Source organism: Notechis scutatus, chromosome 4 (assembly GCF_049901735.1).
Source record: "Notechis scutatus isolate UNSWTSFEM ecotype Mainland chromosome 4, rNotScu1.2, whole genome shotgun sequence".
NCBI classification, from domain to species: Eukaryota; Metazoa; Chordata; class Lepidosauria; order Squamata; family Elapidae; genus Notechis; species Notechis scutatus.
Window position 1 is genome coordinate 144,173,119 of NC_142012.1, and position 19,287 is coordinate 144,192,405.

The window sequence follows — 19,287 nt, forward strand, 5'->3', positions numbered from 1 at the left end:
AATAATAATAATAATAATAATAATAATAATAATAATAATAATAATAATAATAATAATAATAATAATAATAATAATAAACCATCCTACTTGGAACAGCTTATATCCTCCGATGCTACCTTAACAGTTCTAGGTGCTTGGTTAGGACTCGAGCTGTTGAACTATCAACCAGCCCCCAAGGCTGTGAATCTCACTAAAGATTTAATAATAATAATAATAATAATAATAATAATAATAATAATAATAATAATAATAATAATAATAATAATAATAATAATAATAATAACCATTATCATCATTATCATCATTATCATCATTATCATTATTATTATTATTTGGCAGATTATGTGAAAGACAGTGTTGAACCAGCTTTTCAAAGTGCAGCAAACCAAAAATCAATATAGGAAACAGTGATGCAAACTCGGGCTGACAGCTGGTGTAACAAAGCACTGCATGGACACTTCCTTGAAAAGATCCAAGGAAAAGTAGATAAGGAAAAGACCTGGTTATGGCTGACCAATGGAACACTGAAGAAAGAAACAGAAGGCCTGATTCTTGCAGCCCAAGAACAAGCCATCAGAATGAATGTAATCAAAACCAGAATAGTAAAATCTGCTGATGACCCCAAATGCAGACTCTGCAAGGAAGCAGATGAAACCATTGATCACATACTGAGCTGTTGCAAGACAATAGCTCAGACTGACTACAAACAATGTCACAACACAGTCACTCAGATGGTCCACTGGAACTTGTGTCACAACTACCATCTGCCCGTAGCAAAGAACTGGTGGGATCATAAGCCTGAAAAAGTGGTCAAAAATGAGCATGCAAAACTACTGTGGGACTTCTGAATACAGACTGAAGAAGTTTTGGAACACAATACCCCAGATATCACGATTGTGGAGAAGAAAAAAGTGTGGATTGTCAACATTGCCATACCTGGTGACAGCAGAATCGAGGAGAAACAACTTGAAAAAGTCACCAGATATCAGGACTTGAGAATCGAACTGCAGAGACTCTGGCATAAACCAGTGCAGGTGGTTCCAGTGGTACTTGGCACACTGGGTGCTGTGCCTAAAGACCTAGGCATGCACTTAAAATCAATTGGCACTGACAAGATCACCATTGGTCAGCTGCAGAAGGCCACCTTACTGGGATCTGCTTGCATAATCCATCGATACATCATGCAGTCCTAAACATTTGGGAAGTGTTTGACTAGTGATTTGTGATACGAAACCCAGCATGGTTATCTCGTTTTCTGTGTATACTGTCATTTTTGTATACTAATAATAATTTTTCCGAGCCTGAAATCTTACCACCACCACCACCTTAAATTGTGGAATAGAGGACATATTTCAAAACTGCTATGACAGGCTATATTTCACAGACAGATATATGCATTTTTACCTCTTCCTAAATTCTCTGAACTGGCTCAATATTTGTGCAGCTCCAGTATGCTGATGAAATGTCACAAGGCCAAAAACACTGCTTGTGTCGAAGGAAATTTGGCATTTTTATGCCGACATATAAATTTGAGTACCTTCTAAAGGGGCCCTTGCTTGGCAGAGAAGCAAAGAGGCAGCATAGAGGAAAGGGGACCTAAAAATGACCTTTCCAAATGAAGACATAGGACTAAAGAGGTACAAATATATCATTCAACATAGATATATAACCAATTGTTAGTAAGATGACAACAGCTGTCGTGTGGTAATTCACATACCATATTGTGGAATGCATTTGGCAAGCAAAATGAAAGTGCCAAGAAAATCCTGTCAGTATTGATAAATAGTGACAGGATTTCCTTGGCACTTTCATTTTGCTTGCCAAATAATATCTAATAATATTTCTTCAATTCAAAAATCAAACCAAAATACTGAACTTTATTAATTTTTAATATATTTTAATTAAATTCTATAGGATTACCCTATCCTTTCTTGTTTCCATTGTGCTGAAATTATAACATTTAGGATCAGAGACAGTATTAACTTAACCAACTTGGCCAGGTCCCTAATCCAACTTATTTTAGCCATAATAGAAAGAATTGTAATTTTCCTCCCTTCCTGTTTATGTTTTTTGACCCAACAATGCACAGTACTCATGGAAAGTTCTACCAGTAGACACCTAACTAGAAAATAAGTGAGACAGATGGACAGACAGATTTATCTCTAAAATCAAGTGTCTATGGAGATTCTCAATCATCCAGATCATGATTGTTCCAATGGTGCTTTTCAAAAGGCAACTGGACTTTCTTGGTTTGTTTCTTGAAAACATTTCACTCCTCATCCAAAAAGCTTATAATTATGAACATATAGTTAGGAAAAAATGGAGAGAGCAGATTTTATTAACCAGTGATGTCTTTCCATTTACTTCCTTATGTAGTTGTTTTGAGAATGTAAAAAAAAAAAGTTCCATGACTACATTTCCTTTCTGACAGTCACTATTAGTTTTATGACCCACTGTTCATTGGTGGAAAGAATTATTGGACTCGGCCCATGGTCTGTCCACTGTTGATAGGCAACTTCAAAGCTTTGTTTTCCCCTCATATATTTTCATTATCTGTCAACTCAATAGCGACTACAAATGCTGTCGGCCTTCAAATAAGATACTCTCTTATGTAAAAGTAATCACATGAACATCCTGATTTCCACTGATGACTTAAGAAAGGAATTAAATGGGCCTCAGAAAGAATACTAACAGAGATGAAGCATAAATCATTTATTCTCAAATCTGGAATTTTCAGGTTGCATAATGTTATACTTTGCTGATTCTTAATATATATATTTTACTTGTAATTTATACCATCCATATTCTCCCTGTGGCAACACCAATTAAGACTCTAAAGAATGATTGCAATGTGTTTGCAGGGTTTTTGCTTGTATTGAAGGTAAGTCTTAAGAAAGAAGACATAGATATATAAAATCCAATATTGGTACAGAAAATATGAATAGTTGTTCCCTCACACACAATATTAAAAGTTGGTGTCATTTTGACTGGGAGTTAAATTTGCCCAGTTGATAATACCATCTGTTGTGGATTCTTTGGGGCTTGTTATTCCTCCCAGTAATCAGCAGCCTTTGACCTTTGAAAAGTCAATCCAGTGTAGGAAGGGAATGTGCATATTTGATTTTCAAACAGAATATATCAACTCTTCTGATGCATAGTTGGAAACTTCATAGGGGTCTTCTCAGTGAGATATCATTGCCTGCTATTACTGTTAAAAAGATAATATAGCTCACACGTTACTTTCTATTTTGGCTACGAGGACAATGATAAAAGTCTCAGAGAAAGGAAGCTTCCTAGGATTAGCTAAATCTGCAATAAAATAAAAATGTCAAAATCTCTTCAGTATGTGGAAATCTGTAGCAACTCACTGAAGATGAGAGTTTGAAATTACATAGAAATGGAGTTTCTAAGAAAGAAGAAAGGACTCTTTAAAAACAATAGAGATTAATGCAATTTAATCATTTATCTGAAAGGAAGGTACCCCTTTCCACTTCAAAAGGAAGAATAAATTATAAATACAGGCAAAAGTCTGTCATGCTCAGCCTTTCTTCCTAGGATTGTCAACTCCAGCTGAATCCTCTCTCTGTCTCAGCACCAGAGATTGTGTGCCACAGCAGAATAAAACAGGACAAGCTCAGGATCCAAAAAGAACTTGACAGTCTTGAACAATGGGCTCTATCCAATAACATGCAATTTAATGTGGGGAAAAGCAAGGTTTTACACCTAGGAGGGAAAAACCAAGGGTACAAGTACAGATTAGGTGAAATTAAGATGATTAAGGGAGTGGAGATTAAAACATATGAAGAACAGGAATTGTGTATGGCCAGTCTAGAGAAGAGAAGTCTAGGAGTGACGTGGTAACAGTGTTCTAGTATTTGAGGGGCTGCCACAAAGAAGAGGTGGTCAACTTATTTTCCAAAGCACCATAAGGCAAGATAAGAAACAATGAATGGAACCTAATCAAGGAATTAAGGAGAAACTTCCCAACAGTAAGAACAATTAAGTAGTGGAACAGCTTGCCTTAAAAGTTGTAAGTGCTTCATCATTGGAGGTTTTTAAGAAAAGTCTGGGCAGGCCTGCCCCCCATCTGAAATGGTATAGGGTCTCCTGCTTGAGCAGAGGGTTAGACTAGAAGACCTTCAAAGTCCCTTCCAGTTCTATTCTGACCTTCAAAGTCCCTTCCAGTTCTAAAGAAGGGCCTTTAAAACACCAGAAGAATGGGGAAATAATTTTCATCAAACTGTAGAGCCACCTCCAGTCTTCCAACTTTTGTTTTGGAGGCCTCATTTCTTGTCAGCAAAATATCCTCTGAGAGTCAGCCTTTGCTGGAGAATATGTTATTTATCCATTAGCTGTTTCTTTAGGTAGAACATTGTACCTTTTACTATCATAACTAAAACTTCCTTGCTTTATCAAAAGTCCCCCAAAATTTCTTCTTTGCACACCATGGGGATTTTCTCTACAATACAAAGAGTACCTTTAAATGTATATTTTTTAATCTGATGTACTGCAACAAAGTTTCTGTGTTCAATTTATTTATTTTCGCAACCCATTTCTTACCTTTGGTAGTGTCATCCAGGCCCCAGGGTGCATCACAATTAAAAAAAATAAATAAAAGCCAAAGCCAAACTAGTGCCAACTCAAGCTGCATTTTGGTTTTCTTCTTTAATTTGTGATTTATTTTTGGGATGTATATCTCATATTTAGAGCCAATGAAATACGTCTTATATCAGCTAACAACCATTAAAAATAGAATAATACGTACTAAATAAATTAAATTAATGGCAAATGTGGTTAACAATAAATCCTGGCAAAAGATTAATGTCTTGGGATTTCTTTTGTAGGTACAGAGTGGGGATCAAAGTGGTTTTATCTTTTTAAAAGTGCATTAGTAAAAATAATGAATCTTACTTGCTCTAAAGCCCGTTATTTTCTCCTTTTTTCATGACTGTCTTTTCTAATCTAATTCCAAAATTAGAGGTAAATTTGCAGGATTAAAAGCTTTAGTTGTTAGTTTTTTTATTTAAAAAAATAGCAAGTGGGAAATAATGCATAAATAGGCTTAAATTCTAAAGTTCAAAACATATACTTCCCACCCTTTCAGGCTCCTGGTTATACTAAAAATCCAGTGCACAATCTTAACTTTAAGGAATGTTATTTGGAGTAGATTGAGATAAGGTCATTTCTCCAGGTTTAAATTCCCTTCTGTATTTTGTTTTGCTTTGCTTTGTTTTAGCAGAGACATTTTCAGTGAAATAAACACCACAAAATAACTATGAGAGGGAATGGGAAGATACAGAATTGAGTTAGACCATATTAGAACTCCAACCCGCTTTTGGAGAGGTTCCAAATGCAGGTAGAAAATTAGGCTAGGTAGAAGTGTGTTGTTTAAGGGACTGTGATTCAAACAAAATACTACCAACTCAGCTTTGCCATTCAAGGGAAAGGAAGTGAAAAGTAAGATGAGGGTGAAGTTCCCATCAAAAACAAGCTGCCTGACTCCACAGTTCTAAAGGCAAAGTTATAAAATTTTAGTCTGCATTATAAATGACCTTGTCTTTCCAAGAAAGGCAAACAGAATACCTGGAAAGCAATATTTTGATTTAACCAGAATTTTTCCTTTAATTTTCATTCTTGGTAGTGCTATTATGATTAATGTTCAAATTGGAACGGAGACTTTTGCTGATGCTTACCATAGAAAGAAGCCTGTGAGACAGTTAAACTCGAATTTGAAGTGAGATGAATTCTGCACTGAATTATCTGTACAAAATGGATTCTAAACTGCTAAATGAAACTGACTTTAGAGTTTGCTATATTAGATGGAATACAGACATTACTTTGTCCCATGGGATGTATTTCTGACACCGTGCCTTACTTAAAGACAAAAACACAATTGCTACATTTTGATATATACAAATCTACCTAGATATTAAATAAGGCTAAGAGTGGTTACTTATGCAGTATTAAGAAATTGTTGTTTTGTGAGACATTTCATTATTGTTTTATTTATTCATCATTTTTACAAATATTATACAGTCACATTAATCTGTCCAATATTTGCAAAAATCACACTGCAAATATTAATTTTGCACTTTTGCTTACATTAAACATTTTGCTTCTGATCATCATTTCCAGCTGTCTATCACTTTTCCTTCTAAACAGAAATTCTGGAATTTTTTTTAAACTCACAGGCCTGAAAGGGGTTGGGGGGAATGACTTTTTTGTAGTTATGTAATTGTTTTAAATTTACAATATTTCTGCATAAATATGACATAAAATATGACCTGCTCTCCACACAACCCCTAAAACTAAATAAAGACAACCTGGTAAAGTAAATCAGCCAAAAACATTATTGTTACTTACTGATTTATTGAGGAAAATGATACAAACCTACATATTTGTATGTGGCAAATGTATGTGAACCTTTATTGCTTTCTTTGAAATGAAAATAAAACCAGGAACTTCAATCAATGGGGTGACACTCAGGTGAGAGTTTGGGAGGTCCTGACTTATCTAAGGATATAATAATTTTAGCTATCTGCTATCAGAGTCTGCTCTGTACAACACAGTGATGTGAAATTCTGTTGTGGCTTGAACAAGGGAGATTTCTGAGGACCTTCCAAAAACAGCTTTTGATGCTCACCATGCCTGACAAGGTTACAAAACTATTTTAAATGGTTTGGGCTCCACCAGTCCAGTATAAGGCAGATTGTGTACAAATTGATGCCATTTGGTACCAACATTACCCTACTCAGAAATGATCAACTTTTTGGCTTCTATGAGAAGGGATAAGCTTGGCAAAAGGCAAAGATTACTTTCAGCATAAGAACCCTATCTCATCTGTGAAACACAGTGGTGGTGATATTCCAGTCTGGACCTCTGGACGTGATGATGGTTTGCCATCACTGAAGGAACTATGAATTCTGAATTGTAATAGAAAATTCTACAGGAAAATGTCAAGGTATCTGTCCATGAACTGAAGGTCAAGAAAAGGTGGATCATGCAACAAGACAAGAACACAAAAGTTGTAAAACCAAAGAACGGTTAAAGCAAAATAAAGTTTAGAATGCCCAAGTCAAAGTTGTGACTTTAATCCTATAGAAACATTGTGGGAGGACATGAAGTGAGCAGTATGTATGAGAAAGCCCACCAACATCCCTGAAATGGAAGCTGTTCCTGTAAGGAGGAACAAAATAAAATTCCTCCGGGCTGATGTGGAGGACTGATCAACAGTTATTGAAAATGTTTAGTTGTGGTTATTGCTGTCCAACCAGTTACTGAAAGGAAAGGGTCACCTACTTTTCCACACAAAATATGTAGCTTTGGATCTTTTCCTCAATAAATCAATTAATCAATATGTTTTGACTCATTTATTTAATTGGCTTCTCTTTGTCTAGTTTTAGAACTTCTGTAGAACAAATTTTAAGGCATATTTATGTAGAAATATTGAAAACTCAGAAGCACTTCTGTATATTAAATGTAAGGCAACAGCACTTAAAATATGCCAGTCCAGACAAGCAAAAATAAGACAAGAGCAATCATGTTCGAATTCTGTGCCAATCTCATGGTACCTCATAAGCCATGAAAAAAAATTAATCAGAATAGATATTTGCCAGCTATCCATCAAAATGTTTATTTCCTTAATGACATGACTAACACTTTCCAAAGAAACATGTTAGGCTTTTAAAGAAAATATAATGATTAGTTTTATGAAATCATAAAAGCTAGTACATTTATTATATAGGCATTCATGGATTACAGTCCACTTGTAATAATAAATGTGTTCCTCTTAAGATGACATGAAATCCTTTATTGTAAAAATAAAGAATCTGAACCTATAGATTTGGAGTACTTTTTTTAAATGGTGTGGTGTGAGGTTACTACTAGTCCAGCTGTGGGTAATAGTGATTGGTATTTGTTTAAATCAGACGGCTATGTGGTTAGATATGGGGAAATTGGATGGATGAAGGGACAATGAATAAAAATAAGGATGAGATTGTTTTGACTTTCTACTTATGGAAGACACAGAAATCTTGACACAGTCTGTATTGTTACACAAACAGAAATTGGCTTCATTTTTCCTCTTAATTTTGTTCATAAGCAGCTGACCTGCATTTTGAGTGTGTTTTGTCTGAACCTTGTTGCAATCAGAGTCAATCCAGAAGACTATTGGTGAGAATTCTAACAACAAATAACACTTTTCAGTTGCAACTGAATAGTCTTTTATCGTATGTATCTCAGGACTACATACAGTGGTAGGATTACTACCGGTTCTGTGGGTGCGGCTTGGTGGGCATGGCAGGGGAAGGATACTGTAAAATCTCCAGTCAGAGGTGGTATTTGTTGGTTCTCCAAACTACTCAAAATTTCCTCCACCAGTTCTCCAGAACTGGTCAGAATCTGCTGAATACCACCACTGACTACATACTGTTACATCATTTGGTAAACTACTGAATTGCAAGAGACAGCTTCACAATACACACATACAAAAAAAATCCTTCATATTGTAACAGTCTTGCATACCACTATTGTTTTATTTCTGAATTCCTCCAAAAAAATGTGAAGACAATGGTATTCTATTGACCTCTAAACGCTGAGCAAGAGGAAAGAATAATATTCAATCATTGTCTTATCCAAAGTTGCTGAATTTCCTCCACCTATTCCATACAAAAGGGGAGTATAAAATAAATCACTTGGGAGTTCCATCCACACTCTTATTTCATATAATACACACCTATCTGATGGAAGGGACAGAGGGAGGGGAATAGAAGCAGGGAGGTGAAGAAGAGGCACAAAATTGTCAAAGCTACTTTCTTTTTGAAATATTTGCTAAAATGGTGGAAGCCAAGAAATGGGGAATTGGATAACCAACAAGGTCTACAACTTTTCATAGAAAATATTATTTTTTATTTTGGTTTCAAATAGTTGGACCTGGATCAGACATAAATCTATTCATTCTCAAACATAGATAACAATATGTGATAATAGATCCAGAAGTTCTTTGACATGGGACTGGGTTCTTATGTAAATTTCCCACTAGATTTTTTTTTCATTTTACCCACTAACCAGAAGCAGCATAGAACATTCCTTATTGTGCCTAGAAATATCTCCTGGCCTCTGATATGTTTTCAATCATTTTCTCTTGACATTATACTGATACACATTTCAGCCCGCTGGGTTGTAGCTCTGATTCCCTCCCCCTCCCCCGAATATTATGCATAGTACAATTGGTCTCTTCAACTGTTTTAAAGGTTTATTTCCTTGTTTTCTTCAAATATTGTTTATTGGATTAGAAACGTTCAACTAAACTATTTTAAATATTATTGCCATTGTTATTAATTTCTATATTGTTTTCCAGTTATTAACCACAAGCGCTTTACAACATTTCTTTAAAAGTATGAAATATATTTAAAAAATAGAATAGTAAAATACAGTGAAGCTTGACATCAAGACCAAATATGAAAGGAATATCAAAAAAGATCAACATTTAACAGTTCATGAAATTATACTATAGAAGATGCGTTGTGCACCTCCAAAGCCACCAATCTCCATCTTATATTATTTCTCATAAATATTGTAGGGCAGTAATCTGATTGAAAACCTCTGAAAGATCAAGCAGCAGAATTTTAAAAAACTAAAGACCCTTATTTTAAGATTACTCCTGCATGAAAACAACCATATAGTTTTCTTAATAATAAGGAAGAGGGACAGTTTGGTTTAATAGTTAAGGCACCAAACTAGAAATAAGGAGATGGTAAATTCTAGTCCCACCTTGAACACAAAGCAACTGGGTGATCTTGGACCACTCATTTACCCTCAACACTAGGAAGAAGTCAATAGTAAAACACTTCTGAAATCTGACCAGAACTTGTCCATGCACAAAACCAGTAGGTGACCTTGGGGCCATGACTTTCTCTCACTCTTCGAACAAAGCAATGACAAATTATATCCAAAACCTTGCCAAGAAAACTGAAAGGACCTGTCCAGGCAGTAGCCAAGAGTCAACACTGACTTGAAGGCATACCTTCCCTTACCCTCCCTTAAGAAGCTTAATTTTTTGATTACCTAGTCTTACAGCCATGACATTTCCTGATTTCCCTCATATCCAGGTATCAGTCAAGCATGATTCTTCTTACTCTTGCGAATCAGCCAAAATTGTTAAAGGCTGCCACTTATTATAGAAAATGTTGTAATGCCTGAAATCCTATTCACATTTTCTTTGGAGTAACACTTCTCCAATTTAATGGGTTGGTTTTCATGGAAACCAGCTTGAATGTTATTTCTGTTTCAAACACATTGCCTGTTAACAGAACATGTTCATTCATGGTTAATTAGTTGATTTAATTTGTGGGTTTGAATGACATACTGAACTATGGATTATCCACATAAGAGTAGGTGTGAAGGATATGCTAGGTTAATTTCAATTTGTGAGAATTTCACCATTAAATGTTTTAGATAAGCCTTATCCATTTCTCCCTTTCCTTTTCCCTTATCCATTTCTCCCACAATATGGTATAATTTAGAAACCACACTCATTGAGCAATCCAGGTTGAATGAGCATTCAATCTGGATTCCAACAGGTATGGTATTTTAGATATAACCATTCACAATTTTCAGATATGGCCATGCAGATTAGGAGCTTGGGAAGTTGTGGTCCCAGGTCTTATAGAAGGCACAAGATTGAAGCAAATTGCCAGAGACACTGTATAAAATAACTGAAGGACAGCATTTTATTTTCATGTGTAAAGATTTGTTATATGCGAAGTCTTGTTCCAAAACTTTTTCTGTCACACTGCCTTAGCTCAACTTTAAATAGGCCTGGCTTCAATAGATTGTGAGGAAGAAATGGCATATCTTTGAGATCAACCCATATGACTCTGTTGTAATGAAGTTTCTGTAGGTTGCTCTTTTCAGCCAACCCAGTTATTCATTCTGCCTACAAATCTAAGTTGACAGGTATTGATCTTCTTGAGCCCCGAATGACATTTATTATGAAATTTACAAGCAGCACAATACATTTAGATTGGCATTTGTGTACTTTTGCTTCAGTTTTGCTTTTAAGCCTTTCGGATTTGCTTGATTCTATGAAACTACTTTAAAGATGACAGGGCAAGCAGAGAAAGAAAACATAATAATCATCCTTATTCTTCCTCAAACTACATTTAAAAAGCTTCTTTAAGACGTTTAAATGGGGAAGGCAACTTTTATAAAAGTTTAGGCCTTTATTATACTACTGTTTCTGAGAAACCCCCTATGGATTAAAATAAAAGTAGAAGCATAAAAAGAAATGCTTCTGGAACTTGGATTAATAAAAATAAAACACACAGCAAGAACATTTGAGCCTGAATATTAACCAAATAGACCTACTAAAAGTAAGTTTGATTGAGCTTGATAGGGCCTTTTTTTTAGTGAGAAGCTATTAGAATTGCAAATTAAAAATAACTTAATTAATACCTTGCTCCCAGCATTTGAGAAACTCATTTTTTACATTTAGGTTTTCTTAACAAAGTTTTTTGTACACTTTCAAAAATTTATTCTCCTGTTGGTTTGTCCAATGTATACATACATATAAAATATGGTCAATTTTGGAGAAGTAGCAAGGCCTAAAGGAGAAACAACAGAGGATCTGGAAAGTCAAGGCCAAAAGGGTCCCAATGGTGATAGGAGCACTCAGGCTGTGATTCCTAACCTAGGAGAGTGGCTCCAACAGATCCCAGGAACCTTTTCTTATAGGGGTGAGAAGGGAATTTTTAAAAATCATATACATATCTTTACCTTTATATTTTATCCACTAATCTGAGTTACATCAACAAGCAGAATAGTACTAAAACAATTTTATTCACTATAGCCTCCACCACCAGGGCGATGCTGTTTGCAGTTGGGTAAATTCATACTTTCTGAGAGTTTAAATTTTCATTAAGAAAAATTGATATACGATCTTTGATAGAACCATAGATTAGGATAAAATTCTTCAAACATTCTTTGATGACCTGAGAATTCATCTGCAGGAACAAAGTAGTACATTCTGCAGACAGAATGTTGTTGGTTTTGTTGTTATTTCATACTTTTCAGATTTAGCCATGTCAGCCATATAGCCTGAGCTTTGCTTCAGATTGACCTCATTCATTTTGTCTTCCATTTATTCTTTATCATAAAATTACTTTTCCTTCCAGCAAATAATTGGTGCAAGATATGATCTTGGATGATGATTTCAAGCATTCTACTAAGACTTTAAAACTTTAAATGAACAGTTAAGCCGTTAATGGCAAACATGCATTTACCTGCTGTATGAAGATAAACGAAACATTGAAATGCTGAGTATAGAAAAATGAATTCTTTTTGATCTTTACATAGGATTAATTATATAAAGGACAAGTTAGAAAACTACTGATCAAGAAGGAAAGAGAATAAACCCCCAATGTATTATACAAACTATAATTGAATTCAAATAATCACTGCATTTAGTATCTGTTTGTTTATTAAATAGATCCGTAGAATGTCTGGCTCCAACAGATGCTGGGTTCTTTGCATAATAAAAATAAGTCAGCATAATAAAATAGGTGGGATTCCAGCCATGCAAGGCTCTTGCTTCTTTTCAACATTGAGGGAGTTGTCTTTCCCTATTCTCCAACTTCAGAGAGTCATCAGAATTGACACACACAGAAGCATAGTTATACAACAGTGTTCTTTTTCATACATAAAAAGAGATGAGATATCTTCTGTATAACTATGACCCAACCATTATTTTTAAAAGCACTATATATTATCAGCACATTCTTGTAGTTCATATTAGTGTGCACTGATTTTGATAAACCTCAAGATGTTCAAGGGCAGTTGTAGCCATATAGAAATCAAGTGAATTATGACCACACTTAAGGGAAAAATATATGATTTTTTTTCTCCATTTGTAATATGTTGTTGCTGCCCAGATTCACATTTGTAATAGGGATGGCAATATAAATCAAATAAATAAAATAACAGAACAATAATAGAGTTGGAACAGATCTTGGAAATTTTCTAGTCCAACTGCCAACTCAAGCAGTCGACCAGATATCATTCTAGATAAGTGGCTGTCCAGTCTCTTGTAAAAAGCCTCCAGTGATGAAGCATCTACAACTTTTGAAGGCAAGCCATTCCACTGGTTAATTATTCTCACTGTTAGGAAGTTTCTCCTTAATTCTAGGTTGTATTTTCACTGTAAATGCCAATCTATTTTTACTGTGCTAACATGTATTAGAACTATGAGCTAACATGTATTAGAACTATCTGTAACTCTGTTTATCTTTGAGCACATTAGCATCAGCAGAAAATTAATCTAAAGGTAGAGAAGTTTATGGAGATGGTACTGTACTAGCTCCATGTAGTGTGTGTGTGTGTGTGTGTGTGTGTTGTGTGTGTGTGTGTGTGTGTGTGTGTGTGTGTAAAAGAGGAAACAACTATGTTTATTTCATATGTAGATGGCCCTTAACATGAAGTCTGGGTAGAATGCATCAGGGAAATTCAAACAAAAAGCAGGTAGAGCAGATACAGTACTAAAATGTTAGGATAAGTTATATAAGGTACTGTGATTCTCAGATATATTTAATGTTACAAAGGTCCTGGGCTTATGCAGAAGTAAAGATATGCATGAGATTCTGCCACATATAACTCAAGCTCGGTGCCACCTTAAAACGAAAAACGGCATCCAAGTTAAACAAATATTCTCTCAGATGATCCTCTTTAAACATCAAGCATAGTGTTTCTTCAGAAAGCACAGCCTGTTATGCCCACCCTTTTGTATTCCTGGAAAAGGCACATCCTGCTCACTTGATAGTAATCCTAACCACAAAAGTGTTCTTTGTTTTTCCGTCTCAGAAAAGTAATAATGGTGGATGTCATTTGCTGGCTCTCATCCCAAACCTGAAAAATTCATAGGAATTGAAACAAGAGCCAAGTAAACGCCTGTGGTTTTTTGTTTTTTTTGTCAAAGAACCATTCGTTCAGCTAGTTGATGGTATGCCTAGATTAAACAGCCATTAAGAGTAAGCAACACTCAAGACAAACTTTGATTTCAACATGTCATTAGCACCACTGAAAAAAAAGGAGGTGCTAGAGACAACCCCACCTTCTGTTCAAGAAACGGGAAATTTCGGGTGAGTTTGCTAGAGTTATAAAAATGTTGCTTTGCAGCAGTATTTATGCCCATGCTCCTTTGTTGCTTATTTTATAGAAAATCTCAGAAGATACATATTTAGCCCATCTTAAAGAACTACCCTCGCTTGAGAGCACAATGTCTATTTCTCACTGCTTCTATCTGACGTATTCCAGGTTGCCTGATTTTGTGTATCATTTGTTGTATCCATCCTACTTCTGGTTGAAGTTTAGAACAAATTGTGGTGATTGCCACTGCTATCTAACACTGCTTTGTTAGAATTACAATAATGTGTTTTTTGTAATTTTATTGCATTATGTGTCTTTTCTTTAAAAGAAGTTTTATTAATAATAATGACAAATGTATGTATTTTATTGTTTTCCTATCTGGTCTAAAGGCTGTAATAAAAGTTTGATGATGATGATTGAGGATGATGATGATGATATCGCTTCAAGAAAACAAAGTGTATATCTATCCATTTCCTAGGTATCAGACATCCAGGTCCAAATCCAAAGCATCAAAATAAGAGTATTTTCTATTTCTATGATGATTGAATGATGTTGATTATAAATTGTCTGTAGCAGAAATTCACAGAAGAAACTCAGACCTATCTCAAAGCATTCACCCTTTCATTTTAAATGGAATTTGACTCACCACCTACTGCTGCAGAGCATAAGTAGCAAAAAATATAGGATCAGTTGGTGGGCAGGAGAAGCAAAGAATAAAATTCTTGCTACTCTTAAGTAAGGCATCAAATCCCAAAGGTGCTTTTTCCCCCCCAAAGAAGCAACTGAACTTTCTGTTTGTTTGTTTTTTAAAGATATTTAGTTTCTCATCCAAGAAACTTCTTCAACTCTCACTGGATGGTGGGAAATGGAAGGATTTATACTCCTTGCAGACAGCTGGTCAATTGCATTGTTTTAGTGCAGGGGTCTCCAACCTTGGCAACTTTAAGACTTGTGGACTTCAACTCCCAGAATTCTGGGAACTGAAGTCCACAAGTCTTAAAGTTGCCACGGTTGGACATCTCTTTTTTAGAGGGTTTATCTGAAAGTTTATCTGTGTCATCAGGGTCACCGGAGTGTTGCAAATTGGTGTGAAGCCTTCTTGGAACTGTTGAAAGGACTATGTTGTAGATTGGAGGTAGATGATGTCATGTCCCTCCCTCTCTGTTGATAATGTCATGTCCCTCCTCTTCTGTTGAGAGATGTTCAGAAAACTATGTTCAGTTTTGACATAGATGGCCTCTTTCACTCCACTTTCAAACCAGCAATCCTCTCTTTCCAAAATATGGACTTTGTTGTCTTCAAAAGAGCGGACCGTGTCTTTTAAAAGCATCGAATTCTATGCATCGAATGTCTACAACATTAATGAACATTAATACTGATCTTTAAATGACTCTTGGTTCAGAAGACTCATTACTGGAGTGTTTCTTCATAAGCTTGCTCATGGAATTGCCCTAACTAGCTAAATTCTATATGCTGCTCCTTGGGTATAATATAAATGTCAGGCTGTGCTCCCTTCAAAATCCAAGAAAGAAATACTCAGACTCCATGGGTTAGAGCAAAGTTATCCTTTTACTGGAAATCAAAGTGGAAGCTACAGATTTTATTCCGAATCTGAGAAATTGGCGCGCAGATCACATATACAAAGGAATAGAATTGTTCCTACCCCCCAAAGTCCAAATGACTCTTCCAATTAAAAGTTCTAAATATGATCATGTGGCCATCTTCAGGTGGTGATGAGGCCTCTGTCCGTTGACCTTGACATATTTTGATAAAACTTCGCAGCTGCGCAAAAGGGGATAGGAGCTAGCCAAGAAATGGAAAGTTAAAGACAAGAATTCATATACCCCCTCCCCTTGCTACCCACAGCAAAGGAATGCAAAACACCTCCAGCTTTCTTCCCCTCCAAGATCCCCCCTCCCCCCGTTGCTAATGACAGCCGAAAGAAATAGTATAGCATAGCAGCAGAGAAGATGCAATAGTTAGGATGCAGAAGATATAAGATGTGGTAGATATCTTGAGGCTGACAATAATGTTTGTTACAGTTTGGACTGACCTTGTTTCAGCTTTTCATTCCATACTTTTTTTTTTGTAAAAAGTTTTTTATTTTTTAAATTTTACACATCTTTTCACATGAGCAACATGTTTCCAGATTATGACATTTATACATAATCATACTTTCATTTCCATTAATCTTACATAATATTAGCTCATATTATTATCCATTTCACTCGTCTTTAAATAAATTTGCATTTCATATTTCAGTTCATTAATTCAATATCAATATCATTTCATTCATACATAAGTTTTCAATTTTTTATCCCCTATTATTTCCATTTTCATCTTACCACCTATTTTATTTTGCATTACACATCATTATTGTCCTTAATTTTCTCTAAGCTGATATATAATAATCTGAACAATCTGAGAAGAGTAAAAATATAGTAAAGCCAATATATTTAGGATCCACATGGTATTTTCCATTCCCCTACTATAATCATAATAAAATATTCTCGTTATACACTTCTAATATCCATTTAATAATCATCTGTATATATAGTCAACTGTATATATCCCCTCCAGTAAATCACTAAAATAGCTTCTTAGTATATCTCATTTTATCTTCACTTTACTTATAATCATTAATAATCATATTTTTAAATTCATTTCCATTTCCTTGTTTTAATCCTCCAAAACAAAAAGGGTTCATAACAACACATTTTATATACAGTTCATATTCATATATATATGCAATTATACATTCCTAAGATATTTCCCAGCAAGTTTTAAGCTAAATACCAATATATATTCCATGTAGTATCCCCTTATAGAATCCCTAACCCTTATCTCTGAATTTTTGGGTTTATTGTTTCTTTTAATTTTAGCCAACTTTCCCTTTTCTAAATTTCCCTGGTCTTCCTTCTTTCCTTCTAGTATTTTGCCCACCTTCTCCCCCTCTTTCCTGTTCTCTTTTTTGAAATTTCTTCTTGTATAATTTCTTCTTTTTCTTTTTGCTGGGAGTGTTTTCTCTTTTATTTATTGACTCTGTCATCAATGTCATAGTTTTAATTCCTTTAGTGTCTTTTGGCAGTATCTCTTGTTCTCCATGTCTATCTGAGCCTCTTTCTTCTTCCTTTAACTCCCCCTCACTGGAATTTCTTTGTTCTTCTGTCATCGCCATTATTTTCTTTTCCAATGTTTCCAATAATTTCCTTTTTTCTTTCAGCATTCCTCTTACAATTTGCAATTCCACCTTAAGGTCTTTGCTTATTTCTTCCATTTTTTATAACCAGTTAAGATATTCAAAGTCTTTTATTGCAGTCCTTGCCAAAAGTCTCCTTTTATCTTTGTTTCTCTTGTTAATCCTTCTGTCTATTTGTCACAATCAACACCGAACAGTCCAAGGAAATTGCATTTGTATATCCTCTTAGTAGAATTTCTTCCCCTTTTTTAAATTTCCAGGGTTCTTATTATTTTAATTGTATTTTATTTCATAACAGTTATAGGTCCAGTAAATTTCCATAAGATTTTGTAGGGAAAAAAGTCTTTGACCATTAGATGGTGCTCTGTATCACTTTCCACTTTTCAAAGTTCTTTTCTTTTCTCTTTTAATTATATTAAACATTAATTTCCAACCATTTCCAAGTTTAGTTTTCTTAATAACAACCAATTCCAGGCAAGTCCAGCATTTTATCCAATGCCTAATTAATGCCAATTTATATTATTCAAAATTTAGTCTCTAATTTCATTGTAGCTTTTTATACTTCAATTTTGTTTACCTTGTATTTTCCTCTTATTTTCTGTTTGCCGCTGTGATACTCTTACATGAGGGCTCTTTCTTTCTGCTTCTCGAGGTTGTTAAAAAAAATCAATTTCTTTTATCTGGTTACACGTTGCTCACCATTTCACCGCTCCAGCACACACTTAGGTCCCGGCAGCTTTCCATCTTCAGGGCAGCCATTTTAGACTGCCGTTTATCCTTGTCTTCCAGGAGAGTAATACCTAGCTAGGGAGGGGAGATGTGGCTCCCCTTGATCCAGCTGGGGGTCTCCCCCTCTTCCCCCACCCCTCCGAAGTGGGTCAGATGATTTTGGTCCCATAGGGACCCTTCCAACAAGGTAAACATGGATCAAAGCCATGCATGATTGTAGTCTCTGATCCATCGTCGACAGAAGCACCACCCCGCTTTTCATTCTGTACTGATATAGTTCTGTATAGAGGGATACAGGGATAGAATCAGGGGTGGGATTCAAATTTCTTAACAACTGGTTCTCTGGGCATGGCCTAATTTGTGAACGAGGCTTGGTGATCATGTGACTAGCTGGGCATGGCTTGTGTATAAATATTGTAAATATATATATGTAAAGATTGAATTTTTTTTTTTTAAAAAAAGAGCAGCCTTTACCCAAAATCAGGCAAAGCAGGCAGGCAGATTGAGCTGCTTGCAGAATCACAGCTTCACTCCCAGGTCTACCTTTCTGCAATCTGCTGCCTGAGTCTGCACTGAAAAATAGAAGCTTTAATCCTAAGGAATGTTCAGCTCTGCTCTCAGGCCACTTCTCCCTCCCACAACCCACTGAATACCACCCCTGACTGGGCCTCAGGGAAGCCTTCTGGGTGGGGTGGGTGGGTGGGGAGGGGAGGGGCCAGCCAGTGGTGTGATTTGCTGGTTCTTCAAACTGCACAGAATTGTAACAACCGGTTCTATAGAACTGGTCCGAACTGGTAGAATCCCACCCCTGGATAGAATCAAGATCACATGAAGTGTTAATTCCACTTTATAATGCCTTGGTAAGGCCACACTTGGAATATTGCATCCAGTTTTGGTTGCCACAATGTAAAAAAAAGATGTTGAGACTCTAGAAAGAGTGCAGAGAAGAGCAATAAAGTTGATTAGGGAACTGGAAGTAAAATATATAAAGAGTGGTTGCTGAAACTGGGTATGTCTAGTCTGATAAAAAGAAGAACTAGGGGTGACATGATAATAGTGTTCCATTATCTCAGGGGCTGCCACAAAAAAGGGAGTCAAGCTATTCTCCAAAACACCTGAGGGTAGAACAGGAAGCAATGGGTAGAAACTAATCAAGGAGAAAAGCAACTTAGAAATAAGAAGAAATTTCCTGACAGTTAAAACAATTAATCAGTGGAACA

General features: G+C 35.6%; 1 protein-coding gene across 3 annotated transcripts in view; it reads left to right on the forward strand.

Moving 5' to 3' along the window:
- The first annotated feature begins 13,806 nt into the window (after window positions 1–13,806).
- The window catches only part of MME (membrane metalloendopeptidase), a 115,143-nt gene continuing 109,662 nt past the window's right edge, over window positions 13,807–19,287 (forward strand). For 2 of the 3 annotated variants that reach the window (XM_087965210.1, XM_087965212.1), the window contains exon 1: window positions 13,990–14,132. In XM_087965210.1, coding sequence (XP_087821336.1) covers window positions 14,056–14,132 — 77 coding nt within the window. In that variant the 5' untranslated portion in view covers window positions 13,990–14,055. Of the gene's footprint in view, window positions 14,133–19,287 lie in introns of all 3 variants that reach the window. The other variant, XM_026665365.2, reaches the window with a different exon arrangement.